Raw genomic sequence first — 21,241 nt, 5'->3', positions numbered from 1 at the left:
GTTGATTGGACATACACTGGTGTGCAAAAATTAAGGACGAGACGGTTTTTTCAATATAACTTTGTACAAAAGCTTTCCAAATCAACACATTTAATACCGTAAGATGCCCAATACATAAGGACATGTGTAATGTAAGCAACACTTACTAAAAGAGAAATCAGAGGGATAAAAAGAAGCTTTATTGAAAAAGTAGCATGGAGCGCAATGCGACTGAAGGCCGAAACATCCCTGTGATGGGTGTCCAGCAAGAAACATCCGTTCTTTAGTAGGGGATATGATCTCCCCCAACTGCTAGGCAGGTCTGCCCATGCTGAGAATGAGGGTGCCAATGAGTTGTTGAGGCATTGCTGCCCATTCGTCTTGCAGCGCCAATCAAAGCTCCCGAATCGTTACTGGTGGTAAGGTACGAGCTGCCAAGCGTCTGCCTAGAAAATCCCATACATGCTCGATGGGATTGAGATCCGGAGATCGTGCCGGCCAATCCATACGTTCAATATCCTCACTCTCTAAGAGCTGTTCGGCAGCTACTGTGCGATGACATGGTGCATTGTCGTCCATGAAAAGGAACTGTGAACCCATAGCGCCTCTAAAAAGACGCACATATGGAAGAAGAATCTCGTTACAGTAACGGGTCCCGTTGACTGAACCTGCGTCGAAGATGTGAAGGTCTGTACGACTACCAAGCATGATGCCTCCCCAAACCAGAACACCGCGACCTCCATACCTGTCCCTTTCAATGATGTTCGAGGGATGATTGTGGCTTCCTTGCTCTCTCCAGATGAGTATGCGATGAGAATCGCTACTCAGACTGAATCTGCTCTCATCTGTAAAGAGTACTCGTCCCCATTCATTGTCTCTCCAATTCCGGTGTTCCTGGCACCACAGAGAACGCCTTCTCCGATGGGCAGGCGTTAGAGGTACACACCGTATAGGGCATCGTGCAAACAGACCACCACCATGCAGTCTTCTGGCCATGGTAAAATGTGATATTGGTCGTCCAGTCGCCTGTGTCGTGTGTCTAGCAATTTCCCCCGCTGTCTGCCGCCTGTTTCTTCTGGCCTGTAAGACAATATACCGGTCATCTGCGGGTGTGGTTCCTCGTGGACGACCACTACTGAACCCCCGGATAGATGTTCCTGTAATTTGAAATTGTCTCCAAAGTCGTGAAACGATGCTGTGAGCAATTCCGAACTCTGCAGCCACACTTGTCACACTGCGGCCTTCCTCCAACTTCTCAATGATTCAACCTCAGGTAAAAGCATCCAGATGTCGTCAAACAGATTGATTATTCGCCATTTCTCGCTGAGGCAGCAACTCGGTGTGATTTTAACTGCTATACGGCATGCAATCTCTTAGCCAGAAATACTGATCTTACACCGACAACATGCTTTATACTACTCAGACACTTCCCCATTACGTCTGCCTGCATATCTGCGCATGTGCTACGGTACATCACCTTACTTAATCTCCTGATTGGTTTTTCTGTCCGCTCTGCCTCTTCATTCAGCTGATATGCTAATTTTTTGACTTTGTCTTTAATTTTTGCACACCAGTGTATGTTTCTATATGGTGCGTAAGAGATGCAAAACTACAACTCTTTTCCAAAATTTCATTTATTCACTCTGATTAACTCCGATATAATGACAATGCCTACATTTGATGTCAAATTAGAAAGTAATCTTGAATGAATGCAGAATCATGACTGTATGGTGCAGATGCATTTGTGTGTGATGTTTTCAAAATGTTTTCTTTTTACTTTTATTTTGCTAATATTAATGTGATGAGTTAATAACATGGGGAAAATATAATTTATAAATTATTTTCATGTGATAAATAAATTTTGAACTTGAGCAATATAATCTGTTCCTTGTTTGATAAATTCATAATAATTGGTTAGCATATCTTTAGAAAAATGATAAACAAAAGATCTCTACACAGATAATCAACCGTTTAATAATTTCACCCCAAAAAATTTTGTGCCCAAGTCCTATTTCAAGAGAACAGTAAACTTTCAATTATCCACGGGTCTTTCCACAGTTTTTTTTTTTTTTTTTAATTTTAAGCTTATTATTGTGTTATTGTTCGCTTTTAGATTTAACCTATATTTTTTATGTTCAATGTTAGTAGATGCAATATAGCAATGTTTTTAGTAATAGTTTAAATGTATGTGCAAGTGTTAGTAATATTTTTTAGTTATTCTAAACACTATGTATCGTTTTTTACCTTTTATTCGGATTATCCTTGGTTACAGTGCCACCCTATTCCGTGGATAGTTGGGAGTTTACTGTACATAATGCGGAATATTAGTACCATTAATGAACTTTTTTCTTTTTTAACTTAATGATTTACCTGATATCATATTCGCCATTGTAGCCGTCAACTGAAATTGACTTTCAAGATACTTCGGTAGAAAGGTATACAATCCAGCAATGGGTAGGATATGAAGAACACTACTTGCTGTTCTGTACAAAAGGATTTCATTCCTCAGAAGTCTCTTAATGGCTGATGGGAAGTCCACTACAGCATGAAAGAAAGAGAGAGAGAAAGTATGAACCACTCCTCCCATTCAAAGTTTGATAAAAATTAAAAATTATATTTTTATCTCAAATTGAAATCTGTACCAAAAATCTAGCATGTAAAATAACACACATGAGGCAGTGAGAAGCAAAGGGATGTATATGGCAAAATTAAAAATTTGAAGATAACTAGTACAAGTGAGTACAAATGGTAGGTGAACATCACTTCTGTCTTGAGGCAAGAGATAGTACCAGCAGCCCTGGTAGGTGCTGCAGTACAGCAGGATTTAGAAAGAAAAAAAAATCAATGAAAGCTTATCTAGGAACTTATCTTTAAAGGCGTTTTTACTCAAAACTTGAAAATGTCCTTTGCTTCTCACTGCTTCATACATGAAAGTTTAGAGTTTAGTATTTAATAAAACAATAATAAGTTCTTCAGAGAAGTCTTGAAGTAACGAAATGGAATAATAATATGAAAATTTAACAAGTTAAATTCATTTTGAATATTTGAAGCTGCAGGGAACATTAGTTTTTTAAAGTGGCATCACATTCGCCATTTTAATAGCTAACTGTAATTAATAAAATTGATGAAATAATTAGAAAACATCACAGATTATTAAAGAACAATATTGCATTAACCAAAGAAAATAATATTTGTAACATGAGTCTGTAGTAATTGTTGATAAAATTATATTTCAATAAAAATTGTGATTGAGTTTCTAGATCAAGTTAAAAAGATAAGACATTGTTTAGAGAACATACCAAAAAAAAGAGGAGTTTTTTTTATCCAGAATTGAAGGGCTCGGGCAAGAATGTGACGTGCCACAAGATGTGAATTTTTCAGTGGGCCAATTTCCAACTTATGTTGTTGTTGTCCTGTGCCAGCTAGGCTGGCAACTGCTTCACTTTTTCAACTGTACCATTATTTGGTGTGAAGTCCGACTTCTACAGTACATACATACCATAAGGACCCGTTTATAAGGTAGGCAACCATTCACAGCACAACAACATATTCTCACAAAGAAAGGACAAGGACAGGAGAGAGAAAGTACGTCCATGCCCGAGCCGGGATTCGAACCCGGACCTTCCTGCCGCAGTCAGACATCTCTGACCACTAGACAAGGCAGGCGACTTTCCAACTTATAAAAAACATTTGTAGAATTTTTCAAAGGTATTATACATTCTATGTTTTGCAATACTAAAACTAGATATGTTTTTCTACAAATGACATAATCCATTGTCATGTTTATTTCAGTTATAGTTATGAGAAACAAAAATTTTTGTCGAAAAGTCACTCCTAGTGTCTTGTTACATTTCTACCCCGAGTCCTTCAATTAAAGTTCAATTATTAATTTTCAATATACATTTATTTATGAATGGTCTTTAACAACGCTCATATAATTCAACAGAATTGTTAATGAAATACATAATTAGCTAATTAAAGGAAAAAATAAGGAACTGTAAGTAACTGAATTTAATTGCAAACTTTTATGGTTTTTAAAATTATTTCATTTTTGAGAAACTATCCTTTTTTCAACTATTAAATTCCACAAATTAAGAGAATGAAGCAATAGGCAATGCAAAAATAAATAAAGTAAAATAATAATAATATCTTCAACAAAAAAAAGGCATGCAAGATGTGTCAATTGATTTTAAAAATCGGAATCCGCCTTCTGCTTTTTAACTTCATTGTATTGCTTCTACAAAAAATAATAAAAGTTTAATATCTGATTAAATGCATTGGAAATTCAGTCCTTGTTTGACTTTTTTTTTAATTTTTAATTTAATTTATTTTCTGTAAACAAATTCTGAGGAAGAAACAATAAAGACCGACCTTTAAACTTGGGCTTTTTTTTCCCTTCATTCTGATTCGTGCAATAAGATAGTGGTTGACAATGATGGCACTGATGATTATCTTGCAAAGGCGAAACAACATTTCCATTACAGCTGTCAAATGCATCATTATCATTATGATTAAATGGTTTTGATTGAGGTTGATTATGTTTGCAAGGTTTTGGCAAATTTCTAGGAAATGACATCATAGGAAAGGCTGTAAAAATTAAGGCTGCTCCAACAATTAAAACTCCTAGCCACCAAGCACCAACCCATTGTGGGTCCTGAGTTGAAAGTTTTGTAGTTTCTGAAATTCAAATACAGCAATGAAATATTTCAATAACATTGTATTAACATCAAAAATAATTTATTTAATGCATTATCCATTGATGTTTAAAATCATAAAACTGATATTTCTTAAAACATAAAGTTGGTTTTCCTTCATGCAGTCTAGTTTACTTCATGCAGTGTAAACCCATTTCTAATTTCCTTCAAGAAGCAACTGCAATTTATCAAAAATAAAGTTAGTTTTGCTGCATGCAGTCAAAGCTAGCAGTGGAAACCCATTTACAAAATTTCCTTGAAAAGCATCAGCAATAACTAGTGTAAAGTTGGTTTTACTGTATGCTGTCTAACCCAGCAGTGGAAACCCATTTACAGATTCCTTTTATGAGCACAAGCAATAACTAATATATCGTTGGTTTTACTGCATGCCGTCCAACTTATCTGTGGAAACCCATTTACAGTTTCCTTTTACAAGCAGAGGGAGTATCAAGTGTTGATGGAAAACTTAAAGCCCCTCTGTCTCATTTTATTTTCATTTAGTTTTACAAAAGTATTTCAGAGGATTTCTAAAAAGGGCTTCACAGTTTTATCGTGTTTAGTATTAGAAAACTAAGAAAATATACTAATACATCTATTGGGCAATGATCTCCAGCGAAAAAGAAGCTATAAATAGGAGTATATCTTCACAGTTCTTTTAAGTCAAATCAGAACAAAACTGCTGTGTATTTTAAGGAAGTATACATTTCAATTGACATAATAGCATCATTAATTCAATTTTTCTTTCTTTTAACTTTTTAAAAAAATACTCGACTACTTTCACCCATTAAATTCAAAAATGTCCTCAAGTGACCACCATATCTTTTGGCGAAGCGTACTAAGAATTTAATATCAAAAAAGAGAAGGGAAAGAAAAATTACAGCATAAAACCAATCTTTTATAGCAGTAACATTATGCAGATTTCCAAAATATACTATAATATACGTAGTTATAGGTGAGCATTTTAAGTGAATATTTTTCTTCTTGTTTGTATTTCATGTGACATTAACATAACTAAATTTTCCTCTCAACTAATCCAAGAATTGTGTAATGCAACACACAGAAAAAAGAAAAAAAGGAGCAAATCAAAATGCTCAAAAAAAAAAAAAAATGTGTTTGTAGCAAAAGAAAAACATTTATTACTGAATTTTTTTTTAAAAAAATGATATTTAGGATCAGTACAAATTTTACTTACCAAATGGAAAATTGACATTAATGCTTGTACAAAAAGAGCCTAATAGGAAACCGAAAACTGGGCCGAAAATACGAACTCCAATGGTAATTCCTGGTAAAAGAAATTAAGATTTTTAAAATGTAAGTTAGCATTACTTGGTTAAAACATTTAAAACAGCAAAAATATTCAAAAATTTATATTTCGTTATTAAATAACTTAACTGAAATAATGGGGATTCTATGGCAAACAGCTTGGGGAATGATAAACTTTCATCATTCCAAAAAAAACTTCAGAAAAAACATTTAAAAAAAAATGAATTTTTGACATCTTGAATTCAAATTATGTTTCTCGCAATCATGATTGTGTGTGTGTAGACGCCAATGTAGACTGAATATATTTTATGCATGGATGTGGTAACATCCATGCATAAAATATATTCAGCTTTTTTTTTTTTTTTTTTTCAAAGAAAAGCACTTGGATTTTAAATTTTGTAGCATTTTAATTTCTAATTCTTACACCACATGAAATAATGAATATTGATTTATAAGAACAACCTACTTAAAATTAATTTTTGTAATCAAAGTTTAATTTGCACTTAATAACAAAAAATGAAAGCATTTGACGATTAAACAATAACTAATTACATTTATGCCGAGGAATAGCAGGAAATATCCAACGTTGTTTAGCACAAATGAACAGATTACGAAATACACGTGTTTCGGGGTTTCAAGGAACCCCTTTTTCAATTCAAAAGTGTGAGCTTCTAGATGTAAAGACACCCAGTAAAAGCAATGAAAATGGACAGCAGACAGTTTTTAAATATCAAAATAACCAATTAACAAAAGCAAAACAAGATAAAATGAAATTCAAAGTCAAGATTTATTGCATGATTTCCTTCCAGAAAAAACCGTTAAGCAATAAATTTCAGTAAAAATGCCCATAAAATACATGTTGCTGTCAAAATGAAACCGCTTATTAATAAATTAGCAATAAATTTATGCCCGAAAAATTTTTACTACGAATCAAGTGCCACATTTAGCGAAAGGAAAAACAAAGATAATTCAGGAAAATAGAAAGAAGTCGGAAGACAACAAAATTTAAACAAGTACAAAATAAAACATGAAATGGAAACGTAAAGACAGAAAAAAGTACCAAAGAAAGACATTACCATAACCATCTACAACGCAAATGGAGAAAAAATATGAGATCAAAGAAGAGGGGCGAAAAAAGACTACCAATTAATGAATGGATGCCACACTGCAGAAAAATACGGAATGGCTTTAAGATCGTTAACTAGATTAGAACGATTCTTCAGAATGTGGAAAGACTCCCAAAAATCAAGATCTGATGAATTTGGACATTTCTGGATAATTTTAAAATGAGTTGAAATTAAAGGAGCAGAAATAAAATCCCAGCAGTGTTGAGCAATACTAGACTTATTGAACTGTTGTTTTCTCACATAATTTTTATGCTCTTTTAAACGATGATTGTGGAATTTATAAAATTGATTGCATTTGTGGCCTTGCCTATATTGGACAGACCAGCCGTTCTTTGAAATTTCGTAAGAGCATATAAATTATGTGAGAAAATTTGTGAGTTCCATTTTGTCTTGTTTGGCTTTTGTTAATTGCTTATTTTGATATTTTAACTGTCTGCTGTCCATTTTCATTGCTTTTACTGGGTGTTTTTACATCTAGAAGCTCACACCTTTGAATTGAAAAAGGGGTTCCTTGAAACCCCGAAACACGTGTATTCTGTAATCTATTTATTTGTGCTAAACAACGTTGGATATTTCCTGTCATGCATCTGACAATGTTCCGAATTTCATTTCACAATTTTATTGATAGAATTGTTTACAAGTTACCAAAGAGTAACAGCAAATCACATCAATAAATTTTTTTTGTTATTCTATTTTAAGCAACTCGGGTTTGTATTTGTTAGTAAGATAAATGCTGGATTATTTATTACACAATATGTTACCATTATTATCTGCTTTTCATTCATGTATTATGGAATAAATTAATTATCCATTTATGCTGAATTAGCTAGGAATCTCCTTCGTACGTGCATTATTAGTGTAGTTGAAGGCTACAAGAGGCCATAAAGTCGAAATTCGTTTGAAATTCCATAAAAAAGTTCGACAATTTCCGTATTTTAAATATTGCAGACACGGTTTCTCGATACACGCAAGATGGCGGCCGGTTACGGTTATCGCTTCTAGAAATTCCCCCTGTGCTCCCTCCTGCTATTCCTACATCCATGGGATCTATGTAGTTTTGAGAGTTGAAGTGAAGATAGTATAATGCAGTGTAGTTAAATTTAGAGCAACACATTCTAAAAATGCAAAAATAATTTGAAAATTAAATCAACTGATTTTAATCATTGATTTTGTTAAAAAAAATCACTTGATTTGAATCATGATTTTAATCGACGAACCCTGTTGTGTGTATGTAGGCATGGGTGTGTGGGCATGTGTGGTGTTCGCAGATGCCCAGTTCCAAAAATCAAAGGAGGTCACTCAACGGTTATGTGAAAAAAATAAGCAATTCATGATTGCTCAAAAAAAAAAAAAAAAGAAATGCAGTTGTTTTGAAATAGAATTAATTGTCCGTCTAAAAAAAAAACAACTGAATAAGAACATGTTTCTAAATAAGGTAAACACATTCTAAACATTTTATCAGAATAAGGGAAACAGGCAAAATAAAATGCATTAGAAAATAACTTTTGCAAAGAAAAAAAACAACTTTCATTTGATATAAATACTCGCAATTAATTTCACCCAATTTCTCCAAACTAAATACTCCAGTCCATAAATAGTTAACAAAAAAAATTAATTATAAATAAATAATAATATGCAAAAATATTTATTGTTTTCAAAAAATTAAAAAAAAAAAAGCAGCTGCTGACGACAGGAGAGAATTGCTATAATGTTTATAAAAAGAAAAAGATCTAGTAAACTACTTGAATTGTGAGGAAAGCTTTATGAAAAAGCTAACCTGCCACTCGTGATCGAAATAATTTGAAAGCACCAAAATTCAAGCTTTAGGGACAACTTCAATTAGGATAGAACAATTCGCTCTTTCGTATGATTTAAAAATAAAAAATGTGTAACATTATTAATTATTTTTTGGAGAATTTAAAAAAGCGCTAATAAATGATTCGAATTAATGAAAGCCTCAAAAAATCGAGACAAAAACACTCATAGCAGGAATACACATAGTAAGAATGCCGTTCTAAATCAGAAGATTAAAACCAAGTTTGCAAGGATTTTTCCACGTTATTTTAGCAACATTATGTAAAAATGTCTTAACTGATATTATTGAAGAAAGAAAAAAATACCATTCAAACAGCGCAATCTTTTGTGTAGTTTCAAGTAGGGATGTACCGATAAGCAAATTGGCCGATTACCGATTAATCGGCTCTGGTCGATTAATGATCATAATGATTATTTTTAATGCTACCAATTCCTCCATCACTTTTTTTTAGACTTTAGAAATAGTTAACAGCTGTTTATTTCTGAGAGACAATTTTGTTTCTCCTCTTTTCTGATTTTCCAAAAACAATTTCAAAATTAAAAAATATCTGCAAGGTGGTTGATATAAAAAAAGTTTAGGGGAGGGGGGAGTGGTGGGCTAGAGGGGATAAATATTTTTCACATTTCAATTTAAAAGTCCTAGAATTTAATTATTCTTTGTAGTGTCATGTGAATATAAGATGTGAGAATTATCCTTTTATATTTCATTCAGTTTTATGCACTTTCTAAACTATTTGTTTTTACTCTGTACACTTTCTTACTGCAGTTCTATAATAATGTTTTCAGAAAATTAAGTTTATATTTATCTTTACTTTTCTCCGCACACACCCCACCACTTAGCTGTTAGCCTTTGGCTCCATCGTCCGGGGGGTCCGCGTAGCGGGCCTCCCGCACGACTGAGTGCGACGGTCGATAGTCGTTAAGTGCTACGGAAGGGCTTGGTAATTATTGCGCCGGGGAAGGTCCCCGTGCTGGGCGTCAGCCCAGCTGGGAGTTTACCCCTTAATGTGTGAACCTTACTCACCGTGAGATACGGTATGTCTCCCCGTATTTCGTTGGTGTGCCATAGTTCCCTATATTTATCTTTACTAATAATAAAGTTGAATGTATCTCTCTCTGGATGTCTAGAGGTTGTCTGGATCTCTGTGACGCGCATTGCGCCTAGACCGTTCGTCCGATTTTCATGAGATTTGGCACAAACTTAGTTTGTAGCGTGGGAGGGTGCACCTCGAAGCGATTTTTCGAAAATTCGATGTGGTTCTTTTTCTATTCCAATTTTAAGAACAAAATTATCATAAGATGGACGAGTAAATTACGAAATTATCATAACGTGGAACCGTAAAATGGGCACAAGCCAGTTGGCGAGAAAATTCACCATACATTATTTGTAAATATAGAGGCGAACCAAAAGACCTTTTAATTTTTCTATTACGGGCAAAGCCGTGCGGGTACCACTAGCATATAATAAAGTTGAAAGTCTGGATCTCTGTGACGCGCGTAGAGCCTAGACTGTTCATCCGATTTTCATGAAATTTGGCACAGAATTAGTTTATAGCATGAGGTTGTGCACCTCGAAGCGATTTTTCAAAAATTCAATTTTGTTCTTTTTCTGTTCCAACTTTAAGAACTTTTTACCGAGCAAATTATCACAACGTGGGCGAGTAAATTACCAAATTATCATAACGTGGAACCGCAACATGGACAAGCATAGCAAATTGGCGAGAAATTCATCATCCATTATTTGTACATATACAGGCGGATCAAAAATGACCTTTTAATTTTCTACTACGAGCAAAGCCGTGCGGGTACCACTAGTTGTTCATAAATGTAATCATCATAGTTTGTTGTTGATGGTATGCTCAAAAAATTTATTTTTTTAATCGGTACTTCCGATTAATCGGTGCATCCTTAGTTTCGAGTAAAACCCAGAACACACACATTTGCAGGTAACCTTTCATTTCTCAAAGATTTCATACGTACCGAAGTATAGAGGAGATTCTCGTGTGGCAACATTATCATCTATATAAGGAATGCCAAGGGTATAAACAGCTGTAGCGCCTATTCCAATGAAAAAAAGGCTGAGGAAGAAAATCAAGAGGACCGGATTTGTGGCTGACGAAGTAGTAGTCACTTTATTTGTTAGTGAACAATCATCTTGCATCCCAACTAGAGCTTCTATCGATGGCAAAGAGAAAGTGGATGTCACATTGTCGTCAGGAAGAAGACTATCTGAAAAAGAGAGCATTAACTTCAGCTATAATGAAATGTAATAACTTCTTGAACGGCTGCGTGACTAGAAATAAAAAATATGGAGGCAGTGAGAAGCAATGGGATGTAAGTGGCAAAATTAAAAATTTGGAGATAACCAGTACACATGGTACACTCTCCTCTGTCTTGGGGCAAGAGATTGTACTAGTAGCCCTGGTAGTTGCTATTGTACAGCATGATTTAGAAAAAAATTTCAATGAAAGCTTACCTGGGATGTTACCTTTAAAAGCGTTTTACTCAAAACCTCGAAAATGTCCACTTACATCCCTTTGCTTCTCACTGCCTCATATTTTATTCTCTGTTTTATTTATATGGATTATTTGATGTTATTATAGATAGATTGTACCAGGGGCGTGCACAGAAATTTTGGGACCTATCACAAATGACTTTTCCGGGCCCCCTTCACCTTATTTACCCTATATCTGAACCCTAGTTTTAAAAATATTGGACCCTCTTCAGGCTCGGGCCTGGGCCAACAGGTGTCCCTTCTCCGCCCTGTGCACGCTCCTGGACAGTACGTTCCTATTCATAAGAGCCTGTCCATAAACGATGTCACTTTCTTTCAACAAATTTGACCTGCTTCCTCAATGTCACAAAGTGCCTTGCTTTGTCTTACTCCCTCCTTATTTTGTCACGGGTCATGCAGTTTTTCAACAGCATTTTGTTATAAAAATGCGTGATGTCACATTTTATGTAACACCGTTCATCTCTCTTGTCACAACTGTTACAATTTCTCGAATCCTCAATCCCCGTTAGAGGGTGGACACTGGACAATGCTTAACAGGAGTTTTTGATTTTTCGGGAAATGTTATTTTAATCTTAGAAGACACTACACCTTTTAAACGACCCGTTACAACGACCTTTCCTTTATGCATTTAAATCCCATTCACTATTGCATAGATGGCATGCTATTTTAAAATTCATTAGGAAGTCCGAACTGAAGCTTTCACCTATCACTGCAATAAATGTGACACTCACCAATGTTGCATCCTTAATTTTGATTAAATATTATGCAACACAGTGAAGTCCCGTTACAACGAATTTCAACGAATCGCAAATGTTGTTCATTGGAACGAGAATTTCGTTTCAATGGAGTTCAAGCAATGTGGTTCTGGAAATTAAATCGGGATAGAAAATTTAGTTCGTTGAAACGGATATTTCGTTGTATTGGTATTCGTTGTGACGAGATTTCACACATAGCGACCGACTTTGTTTGGATAACAGGGATCGTTTAAAGAGCTTCGACTATTATTTATTAAGATTAATTTAAAGTAGGTCAACATATTATAGATTCTTTATCTAAATGCAGTAGAAAATTCTTTTTGTTAAAACATTTAACATACAATTAATTTAATTTACTCACAAATAGCATTATGTACTGCCTTATGTGTCCCCTACTCTTATTACAATTGTTAATTTTAGCATGCTTGGAATTTTTTTAGATAAATTGTCAAAGCTCAATAGGCATCATCTCAAATGTCATTTTCAACATTTTTTATATGTTTTAGTCCAGTCCATGGTATGGTATTATCAATTTGGAGAATGATGAAATATTTTTAATTTAAATTCCTTTGCAATTTCATCAAATTCTTATTATTATAAGATATATTTTATATTATATTAATTTTCTAATAAGCATTTTGAAATGATACCAAAATGCATCTCAATTAACATTAAATATAATAATTGTTATTTTCTTTGTTCTGCACACAAATAAAAGATGACTCCTGACTATCGTTTCTTGTAAAATATCCATTTATATTTACAAATAACAGAATTTATTAATGCCTAAGAGTTGAATGTTCAATAGCAAAGATTAATTTTTCTTGTGTTTTTCCTCTGAATCTTTTGTTAGGGGCGTTCTAGGGTTTTGAATCCCACTTTGAAATAAATTTTTCAGAAATAGCTTGTTCATTCGATGGATTCGAGTATTGAGGCTCATTTTTCTATTTGATTAGTACATGGTTTTCATAACTCAAAATTTTCGTACGTAAAAAGTGGCAAAAGAGTCAGTATTGATTTTCGTGCTATCAAATCACATGTAACCACCATGCGCGTAAAACGCATATTTTGTCCACACAGCTCTCGAGAAATTTTTTTCAACAAGCAAGACAACTGAAACATTGACAACGAGTGAATAAAACTCTTAGTAATAACACATTTAAAACATTATAAATATTTCAACAACATTTAGAAATATATTATTCAAAAATATTATGGTAACCATATTACGGTGTACTTAATACGTTTAATTTCAAGTAAGCTTTAAATTAACTCGATGGAAATTATGAAGTGAAAGCCTTGAAAGCTCAAATCATTAGGTAATATACGTAACAACGTGTGGCTTTAGAAATTAATTATTTCTAAACTTAAACTCGCTTGTTAAGTTTCGCTGGAAAACTATTTCAAATAGCTTTTAAATTTCTTACTTACTTTAAGTCTAAAAAATTGGAAACGTTTTTTCATTGAGCATAACTGTTTTATCTCAAAAATTGATGCAAGGATTCAATAAATAAATAAATAAATAAATAAATAAATAAAATGAATAAATAAATAAAAGCTATGCCCCATTTAAAAATGGTTCTGATCAGTTTTTGACTCCAGTTTCCACAAGAGGGGTGAGAGGTTCCTTGTATCTCAATCAATTGTAGAAGGGAAGGAAATGAAAATTAATTACAGATGAACCCCAATTGCATTATTTTTCTTAAGCTTTCACTGTCGAGTGCTCCTAAGGGTGATCAAGTTGAACGTTTTTATATTTAAACATGATTGCTACGTATCGAGAAGTATTGATAGAATACAGATTGGAATCTGGCAGAAAATGTTGCTCATTTATCTTTGGTGCCATTCGCTCCAAGAGGGAGGCGCAATCGAATGATTTTGTAGTTCCGCGTGGCATCTATATCTCGATGAGCAGCGAAAGAATTGAAATAAAAATTCGCTTATAGACGGACTCTGATAGGAAACATTACTGATTAGTTTTTTGGAGCAAACTTCTCCAAGGGGGTTGAGAAATCGGATGTGTTTTTTTTATGCTTCAATGTAATTAATTGCAAGAGGTAAAGTGCAAGAAATCTAACATATTCGGTAACGTAAGCAGATGACTCCTGAAATGAACTGGTTAGGGTGGTTCAAAAATACATGTAAAAAAGTTTCTCCCAGATAACGGGACACCCCTCAATATTTTTAGACTTGTGGATAGTAATATACTGGAAGAATTTTATTTTTTTATTTCAACTGAAAGAGGGTGCTCAAGCCCCTCTCCCAAACTTCATAACTATGGGGAAGGTGTTTAAAAAATACATTGAACTGAAAAAAACAAAACAATGCTACACATTATAATATACACTAGTGATACTCATATACATTGCAATAAAATAATTATTTACAAAAAAATAAAAAACAACTGGGGAAATTAAATGTTTCTAAATTTGTGGTATTTTCTATGCTACGGCTCATGTTAAATTAAGGGGTCATTGAGCACCCTCTTTAAATTTGAGTAAGAAGCTAACACTTTTACAGCAGAATTCTATCAATAAGTCTAAAAAATAGGGGTTGTCCTGAACTCTAGCTGAAAAAAAGTTTTTTTGAACCACCCTAGAACTGGTGCTGATTATATTTCAGCGACAATCGTTGAAACTTCCCTTGTACTAGTCTAAAATTTCAGAGTATTAACATGAAAGACAAAAAAATATGATTATAAGTAAAACCTCGTGCATTTTCAACTCACGTTTTCAGAAAATCTCGCAACTCCTTCAGGATATGGCATTTTACAATAGTTAATCCTTCAGAACAACACAAAATAACATTTAACTCGTCACATGAAATTTGTAATCACAACGTTTTCTTAAAAAACTAACTTCTATTATCATCTACTTAAGTACTTTAATTTGTTGCTGATTGGCAGCAGTTTATAAAAATTTGCTTTTTTTTTTCACCTTGAACCCAACTCCCTCGTAATACTAAATGTCTATCGCTTTCTCGTTTTCTATATGGAGCAAAAACGAACTCACACATGTACGGATAATACTGTCATCTATCAGAGATATTTGACATTAATAGCGAAGAAATTACCTATTAGTTAATTTCTAAATTTGAATTTAGAAATTAACCAATTAACAATTCATTTTTAATTGTTTGGACCCAACGCCATAGCAAAGCCTTCGTTGGATGGCCGCGAGGTAGCGCTGTTTTCTGTATCATGGGTAGTCAATTTTTGAGGCAAATGCGATAAGCATTTATTACTAAGGTGGTGCTGCTTAAACAAAATAAGAACAAAAGCATTTTCGGGCATATACTTACCTGTACTTGCAGAACGGGATGTTCGATTGTACATGAAGAACTTGGTGGCATCATTGGGAATATTTGCTAGCGCAGGAAAATCGCTGTCGAATAATGAATTAGATGAAGAGAATGAAAGCAATGATGAACTTGAAGAGGTACTTTTATACATCACATTGCTTTGGCAGAGTTTCGTCCTCATTTCGCGCAGTGCAAGAGTTGTTGAATTTTCTAATGGTATGGATGACCGAAGAGGGTTCGTGACGTGTCTATACATGAAATGCGGAGTGGCACAAAATATAGAAGCGATAGCAAACACTATCATACCATAAGCAATCCATTTAGGTCTATGTCCTTGTCCACCATAATATGACAAGATTAAAGCACCACCAATCTGACCAACTTCGGTGGCAGACATAATGAGTCCGGTCGTTTTGCTTTGAATTTGGTAAAGTTTCTCTATCGTCGTCAAGACACTGACGAAATACGTATAGTACATGCCTTGAAGAACACTAGTTAGGCAAAACACAGCTAAGAACACTTTTTTATTCGCAAATGACTGAAGCCATCTAGGCTTGATGCCCCAAAGTCCACATGAACCATCACTTTCTTCAATGGTTGCTTCATTTTTCTTTTTAGGTTTGAAGCAACATAAGCTTTCTTTTACTAAGTTCAAGTGACGTCCATTCTTTTCGGGATGGTGACCGTTGGTTGATTGACCGTTGTGAATATGAGCTTTGAACAGATGATTTTTTGGATGACCGTTTTTGATTAAGAGGTTGCCATTGCAACCGGCAGTAAGATTCTGCGGGTTTTTCAAGGGAGTACCGAGACCATTCGGAGTAATCATGTTTCCTGGTGAAAGAAATGACGACCTTTCATCAAGTGTGTTCAGACAGGCTCTACAAGTAGGACCTTGAGATGTCTTCCAACGTTCCATTGGCGGAACTAGATTTCAGTGGTGATTGATAACCTGAAATAGGAATGGATATTTAATGATGATTGATAGCTTAAATCAAAATAAATTCTAATGACATGCAATGGTAGAAACGAATTATGTACTTAAAATTTTCCACAGCAAAAATAAAATAAGGAAATTTCATGTCATTCTCTTCTTAGGATAACTTGAAACTACAAAATCGTTTCAATTCTGTGCCTATTTCGGACTCATGCAAAAAAGTATTCCCAAGTATCATATGACCACCAGCATTCTTTTGAACATCGTCCACACGGAATCTATGTTTTTGTATTTATTTAGACAATATTTTACCCGCAGCGTCAAACACAAAAGACTCTAAAGTATCTCACAATAGGAATGAAGTAAAGAAAGAAAAATCAAAGCGACCTTAGCAACCTTTATCTATACCTTCATGAATACGAATATCAAACTGACATAAATAGGTTAGAACGGATGAAACTCGTTTTCGTCTTCGTATAAATCCATTTTTGCCATCGAACGCAAAACGGAGGTGGTAAGTAAAACACAAGGTGAAATAACTTCACTTAGGAGCCCGAGCATCGCATTCTAACGTAGGATGAGAAAGTATGTCACTGTGGCAAAGACAATGGTCATGCAGCAATTAGACCAAACCTGACCTAATAAGCTGATCAAGTTGCCAGCTCTACACCTAGGTCAGACGATGGTCGAGGCCAGGGTTACCAGGTCACTTTCATAGTTTATTGTTTAAAGCCAACCAACATTTTTGGCGCCGATCGAATTCGTGAACGTAAATCGCGAAGAAAAAAAAATATAGCTCTTTTAATAGAAGAGACATTCTAAAAATATCTCAGTCATGATACCATTCATGATCATGTAGTGTTATAATGAGCCAAAATCAATAAAGTAATGAGAGGATCACATATAGTTGCTAATTTTTTCCTGCATTCAATTGGAAATTAAGGGTCATTTTTTTCAATTTGAAGTCATGTATTATATTGTGTCAGAAAATTTCTTCTCGGATGTTCTAAGCCATAATCAATAAAATAACGTGAAGATCAAATACGGCCTTTTTTGTGTTCAATAAAAAAGTATTTTTTTTTTAAATCTTTAAGCTATGTATTATATACTTAGTCTCAAAATTTCTTCTTGGATGAATGAAAAATGCAAAGATTTGACATTGAGCTATTTACAAAAAAGCCAAACTTATAACCATAATTATTACTCTATAGCAGCTGTAATAAGTCTTCCTAAATCCAAGTCTGTAATGGAGTAGAAACCAATGCGCGATTATCTCCTTTAAAGGAAGAGAAAAACTAGCACCTATCTACTTCTCTTTCTTAAATAAAAGATATTATATAAACATTTATACTCGTAGGTGAGACTGTCCGGAGTGCTAATTCTACATTAGCTACCAATTGGTTTGGCTCTCTTGGCTCCTTTAAGAGGTTTTCCGCCTCCACCTCAGTTATTTCCAATTCCGGGTTTATGAGTGCTAAAAAGCACGAAACTGCAGTCCTCGGATGGAATAACTGAGCTGGCGACGTATTTCATGTATTTAAACACATTGTTTTATTCGATTATTTTATTTTTCTCGATTTGAACTTAATCATCACTTTTTCCACACATAAAAAATTACTCATTTCTACAAAACGAAAGTAACTTCCCTTTCAGCAAATAAATACTATTTCTTGTGTTCCGTAACTAAATTGCACTATCATACCTTAGTAACTTAAATCTGCCATCATCAACTATTAATTATACTTACTACTTGTGCTTTTTTTTTTACCCAAGTCTAAATTTGTAGTGCATCCTTTATTACCCTTTCCTATAGTTTTTCATGAATTAAAATGATCCATTATTTTTAAAATTATTTGCTTTCAGTAGCCGCTATTATTTCACTTTAGCTACTAAAAGTTATTATTTTTATTTGAAGCATCAAAGTTATAGTCTTTTAGAAAGTACCCCCACCCCTACCACTCCTTTTAACAATTGAATTCCACAAAAAAGAAACTCATTGCTTACATTTATTATTTCTCTCCATTGTTACGTTTTCAAAAAAAAAAAAAAAAAAAATGAAACTTTAACGTCGAGGTGCATTTATTATAAAATTTTCACGACAAAACAAGTTTTATATTTTTCTAACACTAATGAAATATCGTAAATGTAAACTAAAAGAACCTAAATGCAATATAAGACCAAAATGTAACAAAGAAAAAAAAAGGCATACGTAACATTCCTGAGTGTACACAAGAAAACAAAACTTTGGAAATAAACCTCATGTATGTTTCAAAAAGTAGGTATGTTAATCATCAATTTCCAGAGTATCGTAAATAAAAATGAATAAAATTGAAACGATTAAGTAGAGGACGATATTTTTTCACCCTTTTCTGTCTTAACGACTTCTAAAGGGAGAAAGAGAGAGAGAGAGAGATGGAAAACTTTCATCATTGAAAGATTCGGGCGCATCCTAAGCTAAAAAATTATTTATTTATTTTTATTCTTAAAACGAGTTTAAAAGTAGTTTTCGTGCACTGATCTTCAAAACAAAAAGACACTCTAATCATTCGTCCGAATTGAAAAAGTTCATTACATTCTAAAACCTAACCACTTCTCTTAAAAACAATTTTCGAAAATACATTCGCCACGAAACTGTTTTAGTTTCTTCAGGCACTTAGCTTAGGTATTTTACTTCTCGAAAACTACCTACATAAAAAAAATAAATGAAATAACTACTGATCTCCTATTGTCTGAATTTCAGAAAGACAGACGAAAAAAATAGCCAAGTCGATCAGTCTCACAACAGAGACTTCACGTCGCCACTGTGGGAGATTTGAAATACCGTCAGAATCATTAATTTTCGTTTTTAAGCGAATAGCTAGCCATGTTTACATTCTATGCGCTATTGAGCACGTGCCAGTTCGCAAAATTGAACTGGCAAAGAAGTCAACAAAGCAGCATCACAAATGACAGCGATTATTTAGGCTGTTATCTTCAGGTTTTGTGCAGAACCAGCTGCAACTAAAATTATATTATTGTGGCATCTTTGTGTAAATATGAAAGCAAATTATTTTCACTTTCTCTCTGGGTTTTCTCTCTTTAATGCAAACAACAAAAAAGGGTAAATTTAGCGGCCGATAAAGAAAACAGTGCGAGTATGCGAGTAAATGAAAAAAAAAAAAAAACGGCGATTTAAAGCCATGTGTCAATTGCTCTCTCAAAAATAAATAAATAAATAATAATAATAATGAACTTAAAGTATTCACTACAATCCGAAAGTAATTACCAAAAACAAGATTCTTAAAGATTTTTTAAATACATTACTTATATTGATTAACGTATTTAAGATTTAAATTTTCAACAATTTGGAAAAATGTTTTATTACCATCGTTTAATTAAAAAATGTGGCTACTATTACAAAAAAGGGCTACAAATAAAATTGTCACTATCTACTAAAGAATTTTCCCTGTTTTATTCTTCGACACACAAGCACTTACCTAGGCATTGCATTAGAAGCAAATATTTAAGCAAATTTTCAGATCTTGATAACAGGGGCGCTCCAAATTAAATTTTTGGAAGGGCAGAAACTCTCAATTTGCGGAAAGGAACTCCAAATTTCGCCGAATGATGATAATTTTGCCGAATAGAGAACTGCAAATTTTAACGAATGAGGAAATTTTTGGAAGGTCTCAGTGACCACCTCCCATCGGCAATTGTGAAATATGAAGTTAATTAATTTCTGGTGAACGGGAACTATTATTGTTTTCTTTTGCCTTCTCAAAATAACGTTTGAAGATCTTTTCATACATCGAGGCATACATTAGAATAACGAGGTCGAATTTCATTCCGATTATCCAAATAAAATCTTGGTTGTTCTCAATGTGCATTTTCGACTGTCATAAATTCACGTGAAAGACAATCACGTGTAGAATAGAGAGAACGAAACGGATATCTGTTCAGAAGATGATTCTTAAAAGAACAATGTAATTAACTAAGAGGAAAATAAGTTTATTAGCATCCTATCGAAAATTTCGACTTGTTTGGTAGTTCAGTAGAAGGGAAATTTCATTTTGGAGTATAAAAAGAAGGAGATTTCCATTCAAATAAATAAAAGGCGTTCCCGTCCACTTTCATTTAGTAACCTTGTAAAAGAATAGATGGCCCTACCATCTATCTTTGAGATGACGTAAAATGCAGAGTAAAAAAAAATGTATGGAACGTTTGTAAAAGGAAATAAGAAATTTATTAATTTTTGATTCGCATTGTATTTTTTTTCCAGAATTGTTTATGCGAAAAATCTTAATGTTAAATGAGAAAAACTAAATCGAAGATTTATTATTTTTTCATACTAAAAATTAATAGTTCAAGTAAATTTAAAAAATCAAAACATTATTGTACACATTTTTGTTTTCTCAAAAAAAAAAAAAAAAAACCACGTCTAGAAGTTGTGAATTATCTTACTGCTTCATCAACACGAACTGTACCACAAAGTCCACATCTTTCAAATTAGGTCTATTGTCAAAATTTTAACATCTATACTGACAAAATTTGGAAATTAAAAAAAAGAAAAAGAAAAGAAAACTAGAACCAAATGGAGTAATTTACGAACTAATGATATTCATCTGGATCAGTGTAGATTGAATTTGGGAGATAAATAATATTTTTTAACTTTCTTTCTCTCTCCTTATTTCTAATTGGAATAACATCAACAGACTATTGTAAATGAAATAAGGATTACGCTTTACAACAGTTAACTTGGTAATTAGTACCGCTTCTCAATATATTTATTCTCTAAGAAAGTATAAATCATACCAGTGGCGGCACGAGCAACTAGAGGCACCTCCCGCAAAATGTTTAAAGAGCTTCAAAAAAAAAAA

General features: G+C 33.6%; 1 protein-coding gene across 1 annotated transcript in view; it reads right to left on the bottom strand.

Annotated features, from left to right (window-relative positions):
• LOC129222731 (solute carrier organic anion transporter family member 74D-like) overlaps positions 1–21,241 on the bottom strand; it is a 75,522-nt gene that overhangs the window by 8,456 nt on the left and 45,825 nt on the right. The window contains exons 2-6 of the mRNA XM_054857263.1: positions 15,449–16,400; positions 10,859–11,107; positions 5,866–5,955; positions 4,351–4,656; positions 2,350–2,517 (exon numbers count right to left, since the gene is read on the bottom strand). Of these exons, the coding sequence (XP_054713238.1) occupies positions 2,350–2,517; positions 4,351–4,656; positions 5,866–5,955; positions 10,859–11,107; positions 15,449–16,367 (1,732 nt within the window). The 5' untranslated portion in view covers positions 16,368–16,400. The remainder of the gene's footprint in view (positions 1–2,349; positions 2,518–4,350; positions 4,657–5,865; positions 5,956–10,858; positions 11,108–15,448; positions 16,401–21,241) is intronic.

The sequence above is a fragment of the Uloborus diversus genome, chromosome 5 (assembly GCF_026930045.1).
Source record: "Uloborus diversus isolate 005 chromosome 5, Udiv.v.3.1, whole genome shotgun sequence".
NCBI lineage: Eukaryota > Metazoa > Arthropoda > Arachnida > Araneae > Uloboridae > Uloborus > Uloborus diversus.
Note: the sequence above shows the minus strand (reverse complement) of the source record. Positions and strands in the feature narration are given on the sequence as shown.